Below are 22,460 nucleotides of genomic sequence, written 5' to 3'. Positions count from 1 at the left end.
GTTTGTGTGGCTTTCATGGGTCCTCACTCTCTAAAAATTAATAAATAAATCTTCTTTTAAAAAAAAAAGTCACTTCTTTTCTTGTCCCACTTGTCACCAGACCCTGATGTCTGATTTATTTTGTTTTCTCCACACCATCCAGCAGAGCACTCTTCAACCCTACAGAGCTTTCAAATTCAGATGTCTGAACCTACTGTACACCAAGTAGATCAAAATCTCTGGCTTGAGAATATATGTTACGGGTATCCAAAAATGTATTCTTAAAAAAGGTTATGTATTACCTTTTATAAAGTTTTATTGATGACAGTAATAATATTTGTATCAGTTCTTAAAATATGATCTTATTCATTAATTAATCAACACATTATAAATAATTTAAATAAATAAGTATATCTCTGAATCGCATCTATTGTATTCTTAGGATCTACAAATTCATTAGAATTTTTAGATTTTATGTGTCAATTTCAACGATCACTTAAAAATATTCTTTACGTGTTGTTTAGAAAATCTTTGAAGTGTTAATTCTCAACTGAAAGACACGTTTACTGAATAAGATTTTAATTTCTTAAGTTAGTGTTTCTCAAAGTTTCAGGAACAGAGCTACAAAGACCTCTGAAATTAATACAAGTGACAAAATTGTTTGTGTGCCCAAGCCTAGAAATAGAGCCTATTTTTTATTAGGAGAGTCATCTGTTGTGGTTTTTAGAAAAGGTAGGGTGCCACAGTATACAGTAGTGATATTTAAATGGTAGTACATAGTATCAAACACACACACACACACAAAATCACCGTTCATGGTTAATGGCAGAAGTCAGTAGCATCGATGGGAATTAAATGAATTAAGGATGTTTCTGTGACTCAACTAATGGAATGGTATTGAAAAGGGGAAGTTGCGGGCTGGATTCAGGGCTGGTTAGCAGCCTTGCTGTATGCTACATCGGAACATCATAAACTCCACAGGAGCGGGAGTTTCTTGTAATCTCCTCTGCCTACAACAGTACCAAGTCTACAGAGACACCGGCAAACATTTCTGAAATAATGAACCCCACTTCCCTCGTATTATCTTGTTCTTTCTACCCTTATTTTCCCTATATCCTTCATTTCTTACTTTTTAAACCTTGTATTTCTGTAAGTTACCTTAAATCCTACATGAACAAGGTAGGATATTAGAAAATCAATACACTTTAAAAGAATTGGATGTAAGGGGATTCCCATAAGTGCCACGTCTCCTTGACTTTGCCCCTGGAGAGCTACCTGTGCTGCATTCTGTCAGGTCACCCCCCACACTGGCCCACCATCCATCCTGGGAGCTCAGTTCACGTCCCACCAATTAAACTGTCTTGTATGTTTTTACTATTGAATTGTCCAGTTAAACAGTTGGGACAATGCATTTGAATTTCTTGGTGAAATGTGACACTCTCCAAAGACGTGACCAAGTGTAGGTAAGAGGAACTAAGGAGCACCATTTTTCTCCAGAGGTAACTGACAGGGGCACCCTGCAGGGCACTTCCTCTCAGGCACAGAGCTCCTGTCTTTCCAGGGAGGAACCCCCACTGGCTGGCCAGTGAAGGGGGTGTCCAAACCCGCCTCCTCCCTCTGCTGGGGATGCTTTTTCTACTTCCTCTTCTGTGTGGAGACTGGAAAGCTCTGAGCCCTGACTTCTCTTGTCTCATTTCACTTCCTCACCCACTAACCCACTCTGACCAGATGCTGGGTGCCTTCAACCCTCGTCTTTCTGCCTAAAAATGAATGAAACTAATTTCTGATTTGGGGGGTGACTACAAATGCTAACGTGAGAAGGAGGAGCTTAAAAGGTTCAACTTCCCTATGAGCACTCAATAATATATAGAATTGCTGAATGGTTATATTGTACACCTGAAATTAATATAACACTATGTTAATGACACTTCAATGCAAGAAAGAAAGAAAAAAGAAAATACCTCCTAGCAACATTTAAAAGTGAATGGTGGGACGCCATGGTGGCTCAGCCAGTCAAGTGTCCAACTCTTAATTTCAGTTCAGGTCATGATCTCGGGTTCCTGGGACCAAGCCCCAGTCAGCCTCTGTGCTCAACACAGAGTCTGCTTGCCCCTCTCCTTCTGCTCCTCCCTTCCCCTGCTCAAATAAATAAATAAAAATCTTTTTAAAAATAAATAAATAAAAGTTAATGGTAAATTGACACAGCCATTATTGTTTCTCTTAATGGCTGTGTCAATTTACCATTAACAAATCATATGGAGATTTGTCAAAAACATTAAAAAAAATATAGCTGTCATATGATCCAGCAATCCCACTTCTGGCTATATATCCAAAGGAAATAAAACCACTTTCTCACAGAGATATCTGCACTCCCATGTTCATTAGTCAGAGTCACCAAGACGTGGAAACAACAAAAATGTCTGTTGACATATAAAGGATAAAGAAATTGTGATATACATATGTACATACCTATGAATATATGGATTATATCTGTACACAAACATTGAGATATTATTCAACCTTTAAAAAGGAAGGAAATCCTGCCATTTGTGACATGAATAAAATTGGAGGACATTATGCTAAAAAAAAACAAGCTTCCTACATTAAAACACATACTGCATGATCTCACTGATATGTAGAATCCAAAAATAAAAGTTGAAATAACAGTACCAGCTATTAGAATGGTGTTTCTCAGGGTCTCAGAGATAGAGCGAAAAAGAAGATGGTGGTCAAAGGGTACAAACATTAAGGTATAAGTAAGTTCTGGAAACCTAATTAGAGAATAGGAAAAAAAAAAAGATTCAATCTCACACTCATTGAGAAAGAGGTCTTTGAATATTTGAATATTCAAATATTCATTTGAATACCAGTAATCCCTGCTTCCTGCCACAATAACACACGGCATTTCTGGATGTTACCCCACAAAGTAAATCTTTGTAGATCCCCGGGCTCCAGATTTTGGATTTCAGGGACCTAGATAGGGTACCAATTTTTCATTTTGCCAAATAAGGACATTAAAAAACAAATAGTTGAAAGGGGAGGATTTACTACCTACAATCTACCTACAAAATAAATTACAGTGACCATAATTTCACAACAGAAAGGACATCTTAATAACAAAATGTCAAAAGGCTATAATGTTTGAATAAAAATCAAGCCTTAAATTGACTACATTTTTACATGCTCTTTCAAAATCTCACCATTTTGTTCTCATTCCTTTTATTCCACAAAACCAGATGAACTGTCGCCAGCCAGGAGCCTCACAACAATGGCCTGTAAGGCAGGGGTACTTCCCCCTAAAGCTGTGTGACCACGAGCATCTTACTCGGTACAGCTCAACCGTAGCACCTGACCAAAGGCGCAAATGAGGCAACGTGGATAAAGCACTGTGTCAACCCAAATGTGCCACTGACACACAATTTAGGATTAAATGAAGCCAGGAATGTGACCGACAAAAGGTCTCAAGCAAAGATAACAATCTACTGTTGCAAGAGTACATTTTTCTCCAGGTTCTATAAAATGCAAATAGACTACCAAGAGTCCCAAATGTACCACAAAGTATACACCCATATAAAATAAAATTAATTTAATGTTAAATTAGAATTTTAAAATTAAAACTATGTAGTGTATTGAATTACTATAACGTATTGAATATTAAAATTAAAATGTATTATACCTTGGCCTTGGCCCATCTGAATCTCAGATGCTGAGGAGGAGCAGACACTTATTAACTGGGTAGTAGAAGTGTACAAGGGAGAAAACATCTGGCTGGATGGAAGGAGGTGGGCAGTGTGGTCCGAGCCCTGACATTACCACTAAGTATGGCTATAGCCGTAGGAAAGTTTCAACTTTCTGTGTTCAGTTTTCTCAGACATGAATGAGGAAGTTTGATTAAATGATCTCTAAGAGCCAATTCAGCCTGAAAATTCTTAATGTCATCTACGATAGTGTGTTATCTCTCTGAGAATTTGTGAGCCTCAGAGAATGAGAAGGATGAGCTCGATCTTCTGAACTGCTGACCACTAGATTATCCTCTAACGCTTAAGGATCCACACTACGGGATCTTCAAAAACACAACACCTACTTGCCTGATCCAAAAAGCCAAAGGGTACAACCCAAGTAGTCCCCAAGTCAACATGTAGATGTAAGCATACCCTGTGGGCAAACGAGAGAGAGGGCTGTAAACATTCTCCAGGCCCCTCGCTCTCCCTGGTGGCCCTGCCTCTTAGATTTGCACCCTGCCCTGCCATGGGTGGCTAAGAACCACCGTTTACTGAAGGAAGACTAAGAAAGCGACGTTCCCTGCGTTCTCTTAAAACTCGACACAATCTGCAAGGTTTGTGTTATTAACTCCATAATATAACTTAAAGAATTCAGGATTCAATCTGGGGCCTCTATGACCCTAAGGCTTGTGCTCTGTTCCCCGTTGGTGGCAATGCTGCATCCCTCACACCTCTGACAGACCCAGGAGACAAGATCAAAAACCAGCCAAGGTGCCTCAGGTTCATGATCCGTGCATTTGCCAGCGGCTGCTCCTGGGAGTATGGGAACCTCTCTTTAGACTCTGACCTTAGGAAGACCAGCTGCTCTCTGCTGTCTGGAAGCTCTCCTTCCTAGAGAGACGAGGAGGTATGGAATTGCCCACCACTTCCTGCAGCATGAAGTCTCAGCATATAAGCTCTAGGCCAAATGGAAACTTTGGCGTACCCAGTACAGTCACAGAGCCCAGCTTTTCTGACTTTAACAACTAGTCTGACATTCAGTTCCAACCTGGTTTACTCAGACCAGCTTCTAAACCTTTGCTGCACAAAGTGAGCTCCAGAGATCAGCAACATCTTAGCACCCTCTGGGAGCCTGTTATAAACAAGGAGTCTCCGGCCCCACACCAGTCCTACTGAATCAGAAACTACATGTCAGCAAGATGTTCCACGTGACTCAAATGTACATTCGAGATTCAAAAGTACTGTTCAAGAATACCTACGGAGTTTTTTAAAAGTGTGAATTTCTAGGAACTAGAGTCCAAAATTACAGAGAAACGGGTAGAAGAATAGTGGGAAGCCCAAATACATGTATTTATTTTTCTAACTAGTTTTCTTGTAGTCTCTTATTCCCAAGAAAACTCAAGTCCTTTCTGGAAGGAATCAAAGATCAACTTTGTTTTGTCAATAGCTGTACCGGCAACCAACAGACGCTCCCTCCTCCCAGGAGCAGTGTGGATGATTTCATACCGGCCCTCTCTAGAGTGGAGCTCCACAATGCAGTAAATGAATGGAATCATTCTGCTTATCATTTTTCCCCTCTGCCCCAATCTTCTGCCCCTAATTCACAGGGAGGTCTAGACTACTGTCTCCATACCAACAGCAGAACTCCTATATATTTTATTTTCTTCTGATCCACTGCCTTAACCTAGTATGAAAAAACAAAGGAGGGAAAGATGGGAGGGAACAAATCAACATGTGTTATACACCTACTGTATACCAGACCCATCTCATCCTCCAAAACAGTTAACATATATTTCTCATTTAACATACATAAAAATAGGTAAGATTGGTATTAATGCCCCAACTTTCAGAAGTGGAAACTAAACTTCAGTTAAGTTAAAATTCTCCCAAAGCCAGGTTTCAAAACAGGATCTAATACTGGGGTTTTGCTGCATTCTTTCTACCACCCCCAACTTGCTTACACATAATAGTATGTAAATAAACATTTTTACTGAGATACATTCCCATACCATAAAATTCAATTTGGTGGGTTTTAGTATATTCACACAATTACAAAACTGTCACAACCATCTAATTCCCAGGGCACTTCCATCACCCCCAAAAGAAACCCCAAACCAATAAGCAGTCACTTCACATTCTTCCTGTCTCCCCCCATCCCCGTACCCTCCTGCTGCCCCCCAACCCCTGTCCTCAGAAAATACTTGGGTCTCTATTAGTTTGTCTCTTCTAGATATTTCACAGAAGGGCTTTCACACATTATGTGGTCTTTTGAGTCTGGCATCTTTCACTTAGCATAATGTTTTCAAGACTCATCCATGTTGTAGCACCTATCAGTACCTCGGTCCTTTTTTATAGCTGAATAGAATTCCATTGTTGGATATACCATACTTGGGTATCCATTCAAGAGTTAATGGACACTTAGGTTGTCTCCATCCTTTGGCTTTAGGAATAATGCTCCTATAAACATTCATGTACAAGTTTTTGTGTGGTCAAATGTTTTCAATTCTCTTGAGTATATATCGAAGAATGGAGTTTCTGGGTCATAAAACAGTAACTGTGTTTAATTTTTTGAAGAATTGCCAAACTGTTTTCCAAATTGGTTACCTCTCCCCTGGCAATACATGAGGGTTACAATTTTTCCAAATCCTTGCCAACACTTGTTATCTGTCATTTAGCCATCCTCCTAGCTATAAGTGGTATCTCTTTGTAGTTTTATTTGCATTTTCCTAATAATAATGAAGAACATCTTTTCATGTGCTCTTTGGCCTTTGTACCTCTTCTTTGGAGAAAGTACTCATTGCCCATTTTTAAATTAGGATACTTGTCTTTTTATTGTTGAGTTTTAAGAGTTCTTTATATATTCTGGGTACTAGGCCCTTATTAGATAGACAATTTGCAGATATTTTCTCCCATTATTGGGATAGTCTTTTTACTTTCTTGATTTGAACGCTAATTTGAAGTTAATTTTCTAGACAGTATGAGTTAGGGGTTCAATTTCATTCTTCTGCATGAGAATATCCAGTGTTCCAGCATCATTTGTTGAAAAAATTATTCTTTCCCCATCAAACTGTCTTGGCACCCCTGTCAAAAATCAGTTGATTATCAACTAGTTTATTTCTGGACTCTCAACTCTATTCCATTGATCTATACATGTCTATCCTTACACCAGTACAGTGCTATCTTACTATAGCTTAGTAGCAAGTTCTGAAATTGTAGTCAGCAAGAGTCTTCCAAATTTGTTGTTATTGTTTTTTCAAGACCATTTTGGCTATTCTGGGTCTTGTGTTATAGTTTTCAATATATAAGTCTTTCATTTCTTTTGTTAAATTTATTTGATATTTTTATTGAATATCTTCAAGTTTACTGATACTTTCTCTTGCTAGTTAAAATCTGTTGGTAAGCCCTTCTACAAAATTTTTCATTTAAAAAAAAAAAAGAACTTAAGGTCAACTTATCAAGCAAAAAAAAAAAAAAAAATTCATTTCAGTTATCATACTTTCCCACAGCAGAATTTCTTTTTTTTTCAATCATTTTTATCTCCTTATTAATATTCTTTATTGGGTAAGACATTATTCTCATACTTTCATTTCACTCTTTAGACATGGTTTATTTTATTTCTTTGACTATATTTATAATACTTGAGACAACATCTCTAAGTCTAATATCTAGGCCTCCTCAAGGACAGTTTCTATTGGCTGGGAGGTGTGTTCCTGTGTACTGACCATACTTTCTTGTTCCTTTCCATGTCTTGTAATTTTTTGTTGAAAACTGGACTTTTAAAAAATACAATGTGATCATTCTGGGTATGCGATACCGCTCCCTCTTAGGGTTTGTTGTATTTTCCATGGGTTATTGTTGTTGGTTGTTGCTGCTGGTGTCTGTTTAGTGACTTTTACAAATTAATTCTGTGAAGTCTATTTTCTTTATCATGCAGCCACTGATGTCCCTGCTCAGTTCACTTGGTGGGCAACTAATAAAATCTGAGAATTCAGATCCATAGGCAATTTCTAGACAAGTCACACAGTGACAGTTCTCTGGAAATGAGGCTTTTGGAAAGCTCCAAGCCTACTCTGTCCCCTTCCTTTTTTTTTTTTTTTTTTTTAAGATTTTATTTATTTATTTGACAGACAGAGATCACAAGTAGTCAGAGAGGCAGGCAGAGAGAGAGGAGGAAGCAGGCTCCCCACTGAGCAGAGAGCCCGATGTGGGGCTCAATCCCAGGACCTTGGGATCATGACCTGAGCCAAAGGCAGAGGCTTTAACCCAATGAGCCACCCAGGCGCCCCATACTCTGTCCCCTTTCATTTGCTACTCATTTGCCAGTCTACATGGCTCCCATAGTGGCAAGGCTGTTGATTTCTTTTTTTTTTTTCTTCAATGTTTATTGAGTAATAGTAAATTGATAGTACAAAGCTCCCAAAGAGGGAGCGGACCCAAGGGGGTTGCCCAAGGCTGTTGGTTTCTAAGGCTAGTACAGAGGTGTAGTGAAAGGGGTGTAAATAAGCCAAGTTAAAATGCCACAATGTTCTTTGTGCTCAAGGAGATCCAGCCATTTTTCTTAAACAAATGCTCCTCATATTTTTGTAAGCCTTTGGTTAATTTCAAGAGTTAAGAAAAAGTTTATTTTGACTGTTTTTTTGCTAGTGTTCTCACTGCTTTTCTGGAGGATATTTTTCAGAGGTCCTAGCTCTACCAGTCTGTGAGGACTTCTCTTGAAAAAACATATATAGGGGCACCTGGGTGGCTCAGTGGGTTAAAGCCTCTGCTTTCGGCTCAGGTCATGATCCCAGGGTCCTGGGATGGAGCCCCGCATCGGGCTGTCTGCTCAGAAGGGAGCCTGCTTCCCTTTCTCTCTCTCTACCTGACTCTCTGCCTACTTGTGATCTCTGTCTGTCAAATAAATAAATAAAATCTTAAAAAAAAAAAAAGAAAAAAGGAAAAACATATATAAATATCATCTTGATTCGATTCTACTTTTTTCTGGTTTCCTTTCTACTTACATAGTACTCCTTCAATGAATAAATCCTACAGATCATTAGATATAAGAAAACATATTTTCTGATTTTTTAGTAGTTTCCTTGTGCTATAGCACTATGTAGGAATGTGTCAGGAATAAGGTGGACCAAAGCTATTTCTTTCCAGAAAATAAACATAAATCCAAAAGCACAGTCTTCCTAGTTTTATGCTAATCACAAAAATAACTGGGATTGGAAACATGTTCAATAAAGGGGAGCCAGAAAATGATATGTACTATTCCAAGAAAACAGAGCTTTTATGCCTGAATTCCCTACAGAGAAGTGTGGAGCTTCTAAATGGGGCAGGTATGTGATGATTACTCAACTCTGAATTTTCCTTTGCCAGTGCTAAGCCTTTTCTCAACAGCTTTCTTCAAATAGCAGAGGCTGAGATGAATGAGATGCAAAATAGAACCATGATCAATACCTTCCCCTTCTTGAGCAAAACTGGACTTAGTAAAGGGTCATGCTGACGAGTACTGGGTGAGTCACCCTACTGATATCCTGGGCCGAATTTCCGACACCAGTTCATGTTAGGGAGGTGTGGGAAGGAGATTTGCATGTGTGACCTCAACGCAGAAGCTCCAGCCCTGGAGCATAAAAACAGTTGAGTTGTAGGTATTACCCAGCACCGGGACCAGCAGTTTCCAAACAAGTCAAGACCATGGCAGTCCTCAGCTCCATGTTGCTGCCACTCTGGCTGTTTCTATGCTTCGGACTACTGTGTTCTTCTGGCAGCTCTGCAGATGACATTGACAACTGCGTCCTCTTCAATGAGGTCATCACCACTGGCCAAGGCATCATGGCCAATTCAGATGTCTATGAAAGCAACACAAACTACACAGGTGAGGAGAAGCCATTCTTTTTGTTGTCCTTTGTCTTCTGAGGGGAATTAACTGAATTTCAGAGCACACCCCTCCACTCCTGCTCTCAATCACACAAAACATATGTTTTTGACCCAGATGGGAAGTGGGGGCAAAAACAGAAAGAGAATATGTGTGAGAGAGTTGGTTGGGTGGGACTGTTTCCTCCCTGTCCTTTGTGCAAACCGGAGCCAGGAGTCATTAAATCCTGACACCCATGTTAACAGCCTCAGCAAGAACACACCTGTGGAAAGTTCTCAGACTTAAATAGAGTGGGTGTTTTTATTGTTTTCAGGGGTAATAAGTGCATCACAATGTGTGGTCTGTTCACATTCATTTGATAAAACAATGCCACCATGGATGATAGTATATTGCACAACACTGGGAGGCACTGTTTGCCTTTGGTGTGTGGGTGGAAACCCTAGTGAGCTAGGCAGGGAGAGTGCTACTCTCCCACCTTGTTTATGATAAGCAGCCTGTAGTTGAGAAAAATTAGGTTACAGGTCAGGGCTCCCCGGCTATTAAGGGGCAGAACCGGCTCCTGAATCTTGGTCTTTCCTTCCCAGTCCAATGCTTTGCTTCAAGGTACATAGGAACATTTAACAAATATTCTGTTTTGGATCAGCCAAACCTATAAGTCAAGAAAGGTACTTCCTGATTACTTTCATAAAAACAACATTTAATATGGTGGTTTACATGTATTCATTCATTTAGATCTCATAACAACATGTTAGGCAGATAACATACCATGACCATTCCCATTTCACAGATGAGAAAACAGAGGTAGAGGTGTTAGTCACTTCCTCAGGTCACAGCTACTTACAGGATGGAGCCGGAACATGAACCCCGCAGTGTAGCTTCAGACACCCAGTCCTTAACCACTGCACTCTACGACCCTCACTTACAGTAATGAGAGCTAGGACTTCTTACTACATGCTGGGTGCTGTTCTAAGGGTAAATGCTATTTCTTCCCAGATGAGAACCACAGCATCGGGAAGTTAAAGTTTTACCCAAGGCCATAGTGGATAGCATTGCTAATCTCTGAACCTAAGTAACAGCCAAGATTTGTCCAGCTCTGTTCAGCCAGGATGTCCAGCTTCAGAGCCTGCTGTCTCATTACTATGTCGTCCTGCTCTCCTAGAACTCTAACCAAATTCTGCAGAGAGTACCGAGGTGATGTCCACACCCATGAACCACAGATTCCAGACTTCAGCAGGAGAATGACGATGGTCTGCCTTCACACACTTGTCCCAGCTTGTCCTTTTCTCTTTTTTCATGGGGACTGTCACTAAGGGCCTCAGCTGTGACTCAGATCATTGTATCCCACTCCCTCAGTCCTTATCCTCCCAAAACAGGGAGGATAATCTTACAATTCGAGATGAGGACAGGAAGGCATATGTGTGACCCTGCACATGGAGAAGGACCTGGGGGGTCGAGGGACTGCTACAAAAGAGATCAAGACCCCACACTTAAGATAACATATCACAAGGTGAGGGATTTTGCTGTTGACATGGAAGAAAAAGAAAACTATCTCGTGAAAATGCTGGGTGGAGATATGTAGACTGGGGTTCTTCTGAAAGTAGCAAGGCAGGAGAACAAACAGTTAAGAGAGGATCCGTAAGACCCCTTGAAAGGGAGTATGCTGGGTGAGGGGGAAATCGAACATTTGCCGAGGTGTTGGGTAGAACAGAGAGAAAGGGGAAGGAGGAGAGGAACACCTATTTCGTGCCAGGCATTTCTCCAAATTTTACCCCACTTCATCTCAGAGCAGAAATGTGCTAAAACTCCATGATAAACCAAATCACTATGTGAATTATTTAAGTTGAGAGTCAAAATCCTACGCTCACGGAGATGTGAAGTGCCAGACTCCACACCCAGGATTACACAACAGGCTCCATGTTTTCCTCATGAGAGTGTCATTGCAGGATTGCAGTGGGACTCAGGACTTGTGAGGAGACTTGGTAAAGACCAACAAAGGCCAACCACTTCTCCTTACTTTGATTTTAAAGTTTTTTAAATTTCAGGGTTTGTGTCAACATCGGTAAGTCATGTATAAATGGGTTGGAATGTCCTATAGCACACATGCAGCTCAGGCAGGTTAACATTAGAAGAGGTTCTCTGGGTCTGTCTTGGTACCAATGAAAGAAACCCATGACGCAGTGACATTTACATTAAGATTGTGCTGGGTATGTATCTGCCTCCATGAGCAAGAGGGATAAAAGGTGCTTGCCTTTTTGCCTGAACCTTCATCTTTAAGGGCACTGTCCAGCACTGGATGTACAACTATTTTTTAATTAACATATAATGTATTATTTGCTTCAGGGGCACAGGTCTGTGAATCCTCAGGCTTACACAATTTACAGCACTCACCATAGCAAATGCCCTCTCCAATGTCCATAACCCAGCCACCCTATCCTTACCTCCACCCCAAGCCCCAGCAACCCTCAGTTTGTTTCCTAAGTTCAAGAGTCTCTTATGCTTTGTCTCCCTCCTCAGTCCCACCTTATTTTATTTTTTCCCTCCCTACCCCCCCACGACCCCCTGCCCTGCCTCTCAAATTCCTCATATCAGAGATATCTTATGATAATTATCTTTCTCTGATTGACTTATTTCACTTAGCATAATACCCTCTAGTTCCATCCACTTTGTTACAAAATGGCAGGATTTGGGGCTTTGATGGCTGTGTAGTATTCCATTGTGTGTGTGTGTATGTATGTATGTGTGTGTGTGTGTACATATATATATATATATATATATATCACATCTTCTTTATTCATTCATCAGTTGATGGACATCTAGGTTCTTTCCATAATTTGGCTATTGTGGACATTGCTGCTATAAACATTGGGGTACATGTGCCCCTTCAGATCACTACATTTGTATCTTTAAGGTAAATACCCAGTAGTGCGATTGAAGGGTCATAGGGTAGCTCTATTTTCAACTTTTTGAGGAACCTCCATGCTGTTTTCCAGAGTGGCTACACCAGCTTGCATTCCCACCAATAGTGTAGGAGGGTTCCCCTTTCTCCGCATCCTCACCAACAAATTAACTGACGTTAATTTTAGCCATTCTAACTGGTGTGAGGTGGTATCCCAATGTGGTTTTGATTGTATTTCCCTGATACCAAGTGATGTGGAGTACTTTTTCATGTGTCTGTTGGCCACCTGGATGTCTTTTTTATTTTTTTTTTTTTTTTGTAGAAATGTCTATTCATGACCTCTGCCCATTTCTTGATTGGATTATTTCTTCTTTGGATGTTGAGTTTGATAAGTTCTTTATAGATTTTGGATACTAGCCCTTCATCTAATATGTCATTTGCAAATATCTTCTCCCATTCTGTCCGTTGTCTTTTGGTTTTTTTGACTGTTTCTTTTGCCGTGCAAAAGCTTTTGATCTTGACGAAGTCCCAATAGTTCATTTTTGAGTGCACAACTTTTTAAATCAATGAGTAGTTATTTAGGGCCTCCAAGTCCCCAGCATTGGGCTGGCCAGATACTGACATGGAAGAAACCACAGTACAGAGAACAAGCCAGAATGTAATTAACTACTCAACTCTATAGGAACAAATGTAAATGTTTCAGGAATGAGAGGAAGAGAGGGCTGGACTGGGCCAGAGGTGGAACATAGGTAAGGTCCTGGAGAGTAAGCGGGGATGGGATGTGTGATGAGAAGGCAGGGTTCCAGACATGAACAAAGGCCAGGGGCAGGTATGGGCCAGTTGTACCTGCAGAACCAGAGGAGGGTTGGCTGTGCCTAGAGCAGGAGTGCAAAAGCACAGTGAGCCAGGTTAGGAGGGTCATAAAAGCCATGTGTTGGGTACTGTAATCAACAGAAGTAAAAATGTAAAAGCAGAAACCTTTAGGTCATCTAGAAAGATGGGCGCTTGAAAGGTTTGGGAGAGTACTTTGTCCTCACAGAAGAGCTGTATGTGGAATGTGATCTGGCTGCAGCCTGAAGAGGGAAGGTGGAGGCCAGAAACCCAGGTTACAGATGCCTAGGAGGGAAGGACGGAGGCGGGAAGCCAGTGTGAGAGAGGGAGAGCAGAAGTAACAGCAGAGACAAGAGCTTGCCCATGGGAGAACTGACAGACTTGGTACGATCTCAGGATACCATCGCTGAGCACCACCCTCCTCACTGTCGTGCACACATCTACAACAGTCAGGTTCTCAGTGGGCAAGTCAGGCCAGTGGGGTTTGGCTCAGCCTACCCTGATTGGCCAAAACAACAGAACAGAAATGTTTTGTGCTAAAAAAAATAAATAACAATCACAATTCATCCAACACCCATCATGTGTTGAAAGTCTTACACTCTCTGTGCTTTTCCCAGGAACCTTGTAGATAAGGTACTATGACCTCCGTATCATGAGGGCTAATATCCTCATCCTCAGACCCAGGAATAGACCTGGTGTAGAGTCAGCATTCCATAATTATTTGCAGAGCGAGTGATGAACAGTAAGGAAACCGAGGCTGAGAGAGGAAATGACTCGCTCCTAAATGTGAGAGCTAGAATTCTTATCCAATGGGACTGTCTGATCCTATTGTGCCACATGCCTGACTTTCTTTGCTTTGTACAGAGAAACCTCTGAAAGGATTTGGGGTGGCTGACAGGGCCCTGGAGAATAACACTTTAGCACTGAGAAATTCTCCCAGAAGGGATCTTTTAAGGGAGGGAATGGACAGGCTGAAATGTCCTCTTGAAGTACGCTCTCTGTCACACATCAGAATGCTAGAATCGGCAAGTGTCAGTGCGGTCCCTGTGAGTATATCCAATGCTAGGTCAACAGGGAAGAATTACATGACTGGGGAAGGCCAGGAAACCCTAGCATTATTGGACAGGGGCTCAGAGACCACATGTCTTACCTCACATTCAACAACAGAGACCAAGGGAATCAGTGATTCTGGGACCAAGAATGGGCTCTGCTTTAACTTGGCACTAAGGGTGCCTAATGTCATGACACACTGCCCAGTGGGCCCACTTGACCCCTTCCCAGGCAACAACCCTGCCTCTCCCCACCCTGCTCTCCCCCTGAGAGAAGGGCAGAACAGACCATCCCCTTTATCTGGTGCACAGGAACCTGGCTCTGGAGGTTAAGAGCCAGCCAGGATCTCACCTCTGTTCTACAGCAAAACCAGGGCCAGAGCACAGGTCTTCTTTTGTTTACCATTTACTGGAGAAAATGTGGAAAACAAAAACACACAAGGAAGAAAACAAAAATAATTGATAATCCCACTACCAAGAAATCACCATAGTTAATATCTTGTATTTCCTTCCAGACCTTTGTCTGCAACCACATTTAACATAGGATCATACCGTATGTACAACACTATTTATAACTTCATTTTTCTTGCTAAAGTTTGATTTCATGACCCTCATCCCCCTTCTGACTGCACAAATGGCTGACTGGTTCCCTGCCCTTCCCTCCTAGTATGGGTCCCCGTGAATGCCAGCATTAGCTCTGTGGTCCTGCGAGCCGTGGACGCAAACAACAACTCACTGGGCCTCTGGGAGAAAGCAGACAAGGTTTGCCGCAACAGCGCCCTGTATCGCCTGGATAACCAGAGGGACCAGATCTTCATGGCAAACTGGGTATCTCCTAACTCGACGAACATAACCACAGTCACGCTACAGTAAGAACCTACCCGTGTGTGATCTGCTTTGGGCTTGTACAAGCGCAGACGGGGTTTACACAGTTTCATGCTGACCTTGGACGACTCAAAATGCACTCCAGGCATGATGTGGGGAATTTAGTAGCTGCACTCCTTTCTGCCTCACTACTCTGTCCTTCTACCTGCAGGAGTTCCCACACGCGCGCAGACACACACACCACTCCTTCCCCCTCCTCCCACTCCCAGGCTGGCGCAACAGAGACAAAGATAGCTCTAGTGTTAAAGAAAACCATAGCTGTACAGTGGTTAAAACCAAACAAGCAAACACATGAAAACACTTTATTTGGGACTGCTGCAACAGGAGAAAAGAGACCTCAGGATAGAACCAAGTTCAGTTCTGAATACATCACGGGCAAGTGGGAATTTATAGCCACGGAGCAGGGTGGGATCACTGAGAAGAAACAATAAGGCCTGTGAGGGGGGCTTCTGGCTAAACTGACCTAACAGGATTCTTGCAGAAGGCAGGCCACGGCCGTCAGATATTCCCCGGGGATGGGAGAAAACGAAGAACTGGGTATTAGGGGTACACTGTGGGAGGTGCTTGCTGAACTGATTTAGCAGGGCTCTCACTAAAACTGGATTTTACAAGGAAGTGCACAGACAGGCCTAGAAGAAGGTTCTGGAGCCTGACTAAAGTTGGTGAAGCAAAGAATCATTGTCACTGGGCATGCTGTTTGCTTCAAATTCCAGGGAATCATTTTTTAAAACACACATTCATTTTGGAAATGCCACATGTGATGACTGTGTCATAAAACTGGCTTTCTAATGTCACACAAAATGGACACCCTCAGACTGTGAGGTGAGGCCACATGGGGGCTTGCATTACACTTTAACAGAAAGGCCTTCTTCTCAGCTAATGACGTTATCCAAGTTACCTCGGGAGCCCATGTCGAGAGGCCCTCACACTTTCAGACTGACATTTGTATTGAAAGGGCAGGTCTGACCATCAGACCGTGGTCCCTGGTGGTGTCCCCTTGGTAGTGAACAGCCACCAAGTCTCTGTGGACATTGGTGGTTCTGATGCCATCAAGCCATCCTGCCTTCTCCTGCCATCTTGGGGCCTGGTCAGACTTAGCTGGTTCTGGAGAGGTGACTGTGCCCACCGCGACTTCCCAGAGTAAAAATCCAAGGGAGCTTCTGCATTCCAGCCTCCCAAAGACAGCAGTGTCTTAGAAGTCGGCCAAAGCTAATCAGGGCAACGACTTTGCTTTCCTCTCACCTCATTAAAGCCTCCACACTCCATGCAATAACAGATAAAAGGCCCAACGGTAACAACCTGCCACAGAAACAGCACATTCCCACCAACAGTGTGGTCTGCAGACCCCTCCTACCCTGCAATGGCCTTTCTGCTTGGTCAGCCTTGGTACCCACTCCTGACACGGGGAGGGCAGCAGCACATATGATGGGGGTATGGAGAGCAGCTGGGTGGGGCACAGTGAGATGTGAAGAGGCCCCTGTCCACGGGGCTCCACAGTGAGTTTTGGGGAGGCAGGGCCCCTACAGAAATAACCGCAGAAGTTGAGTATCAGTTCCTTAAGAAAGCATCCCCTAAACTCCAGCTCCAGCTCCCTGTTTGCACTCTCATAACTTCCACTGCTTTGTCACAACACGTCACAACTGCGATCAATTATTTAACTTGTTTATTGTTTTGTTGCAAGTCTGTTTCTCTGAAGAGACTGTAAAGTGCCACAAGGGTAAGAACCATGCCTGTCTCATTCACCACTGTCCCCTCAGCACCAAACATGGTGACTGGCATGTGGCGCACACTCATTAGTTAACTGTTGAACGTATGAACAGGAGACGGGTTAATAATGGGACCACTGACAGAACAACACACCAAGCTGTACAGACCACTTAATAAACATTAAGCACTTACTACGTGTCAGGCATTGCTGACGACAGAACCTGCCCTCAAGGAGCCCTCTCATGGCGGGACTGGTTCACAGCAAGGCTATGCAGTCATGGGGCATGTCTCTCTAATGGGGCTCTGTCTGGGAATGACAACATGGAGAAATGACTTCACAGAAGTTACTGTGGAGTATCTGGGCAGATGGGACCAGAGTGGAGATCACAGGAGGACTGGCTTGAACAATGACCAGAAGTGCATTCCAGCTTGTGGGGAGTTCAGGGTGCTAAAGTCGGTGGGGTGGGGAATGGACAAGAGCTTCACTGGAGCAAGACCGTGGAGAATCTTAGTCAAGACAATATACGCCAGATCAGTAATGATCGGCTGACGGTGCTGTAGAGAACACCAAGGTCAGGATCCCCTGGGAAGGCAGAAAAGGGAGCTAGACTTGTGAATTCCACAGTGGAGAGCCTCACCATTATCTCTCATTGATTTGCCCTCCACAGAGCCTTCAGTATTAATTTCTATGATACGGCTACATTTTCTTCTCTGCAACTAGGAAGAAAAGGTAAGTTCCTCTGTGGCCTATTTACACATCTGGCAGTGACTCGGTCAGCGTGGAAAAGTAGATGGTGGGGGCCTTAAAAGACTCTTCTAATCATGTGGTATCCAGATGTCAGTTGAGTTCCCCAACACCTGAGACCTACAGAAGACAGTGTGACCCCTTATCCTATGCCTCTGGGAAACAAAAGCCATTCCCAAGATTTTTGCAAACTCCCAGGGGCCTTTAATTCTCACAGCCACCTGTGGCTCCAGATTCCTGCTTCCTTGGAAGCCATTATATCCAATGCCACACAGATGGATAGGAAAATCAGCTCTTTGTTTAATTTCCACAATGCATTCCCACTTGCACAATGCCTTCCTAGGTATAGCAGTCTCTAACCAAGGGACTCAAGGAAAGGGGTAAAGATTTGCGCAAAGAAGGCTTGAGAGTATAGAAATGCTCATACTTTCCTTAGTTCTTAGAATGGCCTCTGGCCACCACCAAAGATTTCCACTGACCTTTAATAGGCTGTCGTCCCCAACTTCCAGCCATCCTGAAGCTCCTCGTCCTTCTCTTGCCTTCTCTGTCCTCTTCCTTCTCTCTTACCTCCTTCTAGGGAGCTAAAACAAATTCAAGAAATTGAGGTGCAGGAAAGATAGGTAACTTGCCCCAAGACACACAGAAAGTAAATGGAGAAATTAGGACTCGTGGTCTATATCTTACGCTTTTTTCCACTTTTCTTAGACTTACATCAAAACTATAAAGACAATCTTTCATTCTTAATGAAATTTTTAAATACAAAGTTCAACCAAGAACAAGAAGCATTAGTCCTTCTCAGTATTTAGATAACAGGTCTTCCTTGGGGGTTCCCCAACACTGAAATACATGTAGTACGTGGCCCATCTTCCTGCTGGCCATACATTGCAAATGTGGGCACAAGGGATATCTATTTACAACAACAAATTTCAGTGACTCTGTCTAAGAAATCTATTACATGAGTGCCTTCATCGCTTCCTTGGTTGTTCCCCTCTATGAAAAGACTGGGGTGTTATTTTCCTCCTGAAGGACATTTTCAAGATGAATACTCATGTAAATGCTAAGAAAAAAAAGAAAAAAGTGTTTGCTTCTAATCAGGATTCCTTGGCTCCACATTAATAAAATCCAGCTTAGAAGGAAAGAAGAAAAGAAAGAAAAGAAAAAAGAAAAGAGGGGAGGGAGGGAGGAAGAGAGGAAGGAAGGAAGGAAGGAAGCAAGCAAGCCGTTGTGTTCAGACCTTGTGGTTCAGTGGGATACTGGAGAAACATCTGCCCTGGGAAACACTAAGAGATAAAACACAGTGCCTTGTAATTGGAGGACACCCTCCCACCAGGGGAGAGTGCCTGAGCCTGAGCAAATCACGGGACTTCTCCCTTTTTTTTCTTCTTCCATATAGTCCTCTTTGATCCACAGACCCTTGGAAGCATCATTAAAAAGGCTCCAGTTTTTCCAAGATCAGACTACCCACAGGGCCTGGTTATCTCTGCTTCTCTGGAAGGCAACCTCAGAGAACCAAAGGGTGGTCAGATCCCTGCACAGAAGAATGAGAAGTGCCTCTGAAATCACATAGATTCCAGGGTTTGAACAGGGCTTCTGGGCACTTGCTTTAGAGCAGGGGTAGCCGTCCTCAGGTCTCGATGATACTAGTTTTGTTTTTTAAGATTTTATTTATTCATTTGACACAGAGAGAGCACAAGCAGGGGGAGTAGCACGTAGAGGGAGAGGGAGAAGCAGGTACCCCACTGAGCAGGGAGCCCGACACAGAGCTCGATCCCAGGACCCTGGGAGCATGACCTGAGTCAAAGGCAGACTCTTAACTAACTGAGCCACCCAGGCCAGGCGCCCTGATATCTAATTCTCATAAGCGTTATATGCAACCTTTGAAATTAGCAAGAAAAAAATATATAATTTTGCCATTCTGGATCATATTTGCACTGACTGATCTAATATAACATTAAGGACATGAAGACATTTGAGGACAGAGTACCCACCCAACAACAAATTCAGTGGTTGTATAAACTCCTTTCCCTGTAGGATTGTGTAGACCTTAAGGGTAGAGAATGTTTCTTACTTATTTTTTCTTCCCTGACATTCTATACTCCCTGGTTTTCCTACTCCTCTACATACACTTAGCCACTAAAAAGTGTTGACGGAAGTTTGCTCATGAACTCTGGCTCTAGTGTTCCATCAGATTGGCCTCCTTTCTCCAGTGCCCCCCAAAGCAGGTTCTGATGTCATTGTTTTGTTTTGTTTTGTTTTCCAGACACAACCACTTCCCAGATCTCTACAACCAGGATAAACCCACACCCTACCTCAACAACAAGACACATCTACACAACAAGAACTCTACACTCAACTGCAACAAGAAAATACCTCTCCACAACCACAACAACCCCACACCCAACCCCAATGACAAGACACTTATTCACAGCCAGGACAACCCCATACCCAGTCCCAAGGACAACCAGCTTGGCCAACAGAACCTTCCTCTGCCCCATCACAAGTGCCATTCAGATCCTGCTAGTGTTTCTCACCAGCAAACTCCTCTCCTAGAAGGAAGCTGAAAAACAGTTGCTCCTGCCTCTACCATATCCTCCTACGTTCAGTTCTAAGCCAGTGTTCTGACAGGCATGTGAATGAAGACTTTACATTCTCAAATGGGCAGTTCTACTACCATTGCTTTGGACCAAAACAGAGACGTGGGTGTCACTTGGTGGAGGGTAGTTAGTCCATTCACGGGTGGATTCGGGGCACACAGATGTTCAACTGGTGAACATCAACAGATGTTCAATTGTGTCTCTCACAACACAAATTAGGCTTTTTGTTGACTACTTAGACCTAGTCTGGGTGTAACCTGGAATTCTGGCTCTCGGTTTCACATGCTGACAGCCAATTCCGCAGCCAATGTAAACTTCTGTTCACTGCCAAATGATTCCTCCATACCTGAATCTCGGTGGGAACAACCTTTCTTCACTTTCAAGATGACCTCAGAGTTCTGATCAAACCCACTCAGCTTACACAGAGCTTCTGTGCCTCATGTCACCCAACAAGGAAAGAAAAAAGGAATAGCCCTGATATTATTGGCCACACCAGTAGTACGTGAAGGACTAGAAAACAGGAATGTACCATGTCTGAGCAAACAACCATAGGTAAATATGACAGTATGAAGACATTATTTCCTATGTCATACCAAATAAGCACTTCAAACAAGAATAATGTGTTAAATTCAAATATAAGTCTTTAATAAGTGATTAAAGTATAACATGGTGTCTAATTTTATTCATGTATATGAACATTAAAAAAATTATAGAATGGTGAGAGTGTGTATGCTTTCAAAGTCAGATCCAAGGGTAAAGTTTTCCCAATTGTACTTCTCCTCAAGTACAAACTGGTTGTTTTTTCCTTAATGGTAATTTCCATTAAGAAATGGGAAAAATATTTATAGTATTCATAATACAATGTAAAACCAACAGAAAGCATGGGATTTCCAGTAATACCCTGGTAATAAGCAGTAAAGTTCTAATAATTACCTAAATTCCAAGATGCCAATATCTAGTAACTAGCCTTCCTCTGGGACGGTTTCTGTCAATTTCTTCTTCCCTGCGAAGAGGACACACTTTTCTTACTTGCAGGTCTTTTATTTTTGTTGACCCCCAGACATGTTGAAGGCTAAAACGTGGTGACCTGGAAATCAGGCTCTGCCTCCCCTCCAGGACAGGCTGCTGCTTGCTGAGGGCCACCGTCCATTTGCTTAGGGACTTCTCCCAACTATCGTGTGCAGACCACATTCCTTACTGAGTGTGGTCACTGACCACTCTCTCCTGTTATCTCAGAGCTCAGTCAGCGACCTGAGAGATTTTCTTAAATGTCAAAATTTAGCAAACTCTTTCCTCATTAAGCATTCCTCTAATAGCTGGAAGGTTTTTTCGGTTTTTGTTTTTTTAGATCCTAAAGTACTTAGAAAGTTCACTCTGACAGTCTTTGCCAGCTTAATGGTTGCTGCAGTGAACAGAACGATTCCTGGAACTCCTCATCCTGCCATGTTCTGTGACGTGGCTCAGTAGCCACCACTAGTAACTGCCACGTGCTGTGCTAAGCGCTTTGAGTGCATCTTCCCATTTAATCGTCACAACCCTAGGAGATAACAGATATTCTATAGACACGGACACTAAGGCAGAGAGAGAGAAATCATTAGCCCAGAGTCGTTCAGTGAGTAAGTCGTGAGGCTGGGTTTCGACTACTACAGAGCCTGCACCATTAACCAGGACACCCTAAGAGCCCCCTGCGTGGCTCCTGCACCCCCCTGGCATCCCCCAGGACAGCGGGCTCCCCAGGGCCCTACAAGAAGGTATGGGGGTCTCTCACAGGCACAAGCAGGCTGTGTGCTCCAGCAGCGCTCCTCCACGCCCCACTCTGCTGCCACCTCTGAGAAAAACTGCAGTGAGCCCTGACCCAAAAGCTAGGAACAGGCTCATATTTATCCGTCATGGCCCAGCCTGGCCGCATCACAGGCTCCGTGTAGAAGGTGGGACAACTGTTGGAGCCTCAGCAAAAACACTCTCTCAAGCTAGAAAACTTTAGACTCGGAGAAATCTGGGGGGCTGAATTCAGACACGCAGCCCAGAGGCAGCTCGACAAGGGCACTGGATTTGAAGGCAGGGAGCCTGTTAAATTCCAGGTCTGCTACGAAGGAAGGAGGTGAACTTCTGCCTTGATTTCTCATCTGTTCCATTCAGGGTTGGCCCAGGTGGCATCTGAGCGCTCTTGTCGGTGGGTCTCCATTTTGACT

At 42.9% G+C, this 22,460-nt stretch overlaps 1 protein-coding gene across 1 annotated transcript; it reads left to right on the top strand.

The window, feature by feature from the left end:
- The first annotated feature begins 9,335 nt into the window (after positions 1–9,335).
- On the top strand, positions 9,336–20,864 carry PLET1 (placenta expressed transcript 1). Its single transcript, XM_032838418.1, has 4 exons — positions 9,336–9,561; positions 15,005–15,206; positions 17,598–17,659; positions 19,935–20,864. Exons 1-4 carry the CDS (start codon positions 9,381–9,383, stop codon positions 20,222–20,224), a joined length of 735 nt encoding a protein of 244 aa, XP_032694309.1. The 5' UTR covers positions 9,336–9,380; the 3' UTR covers positions 20,225–20,864.
- The last annotated feature ends 1,596 nt before the right edge of the window (positions 20,865–22,460 follow it).

This window comes from Lontra canadensis, unplaced genomic scaffold (assembly GCF_010015895.1).
Source record: "Lontra canadensis isolate GAN:19392208 unplaced genomic scaffold, GSC_riverotter_1.0 scaffold104, whole genome shotgun sequence".
NCBI lineage: Eukaryota > Metazoa > Chordata > Mammalia > Carnivora > Mustelidae > Lontra > Lontra canadensis.
Note: the sequence above shows the minus strand (reverse complement) of the source record. Positions and strands in the feature narration are given on the sequence as shown.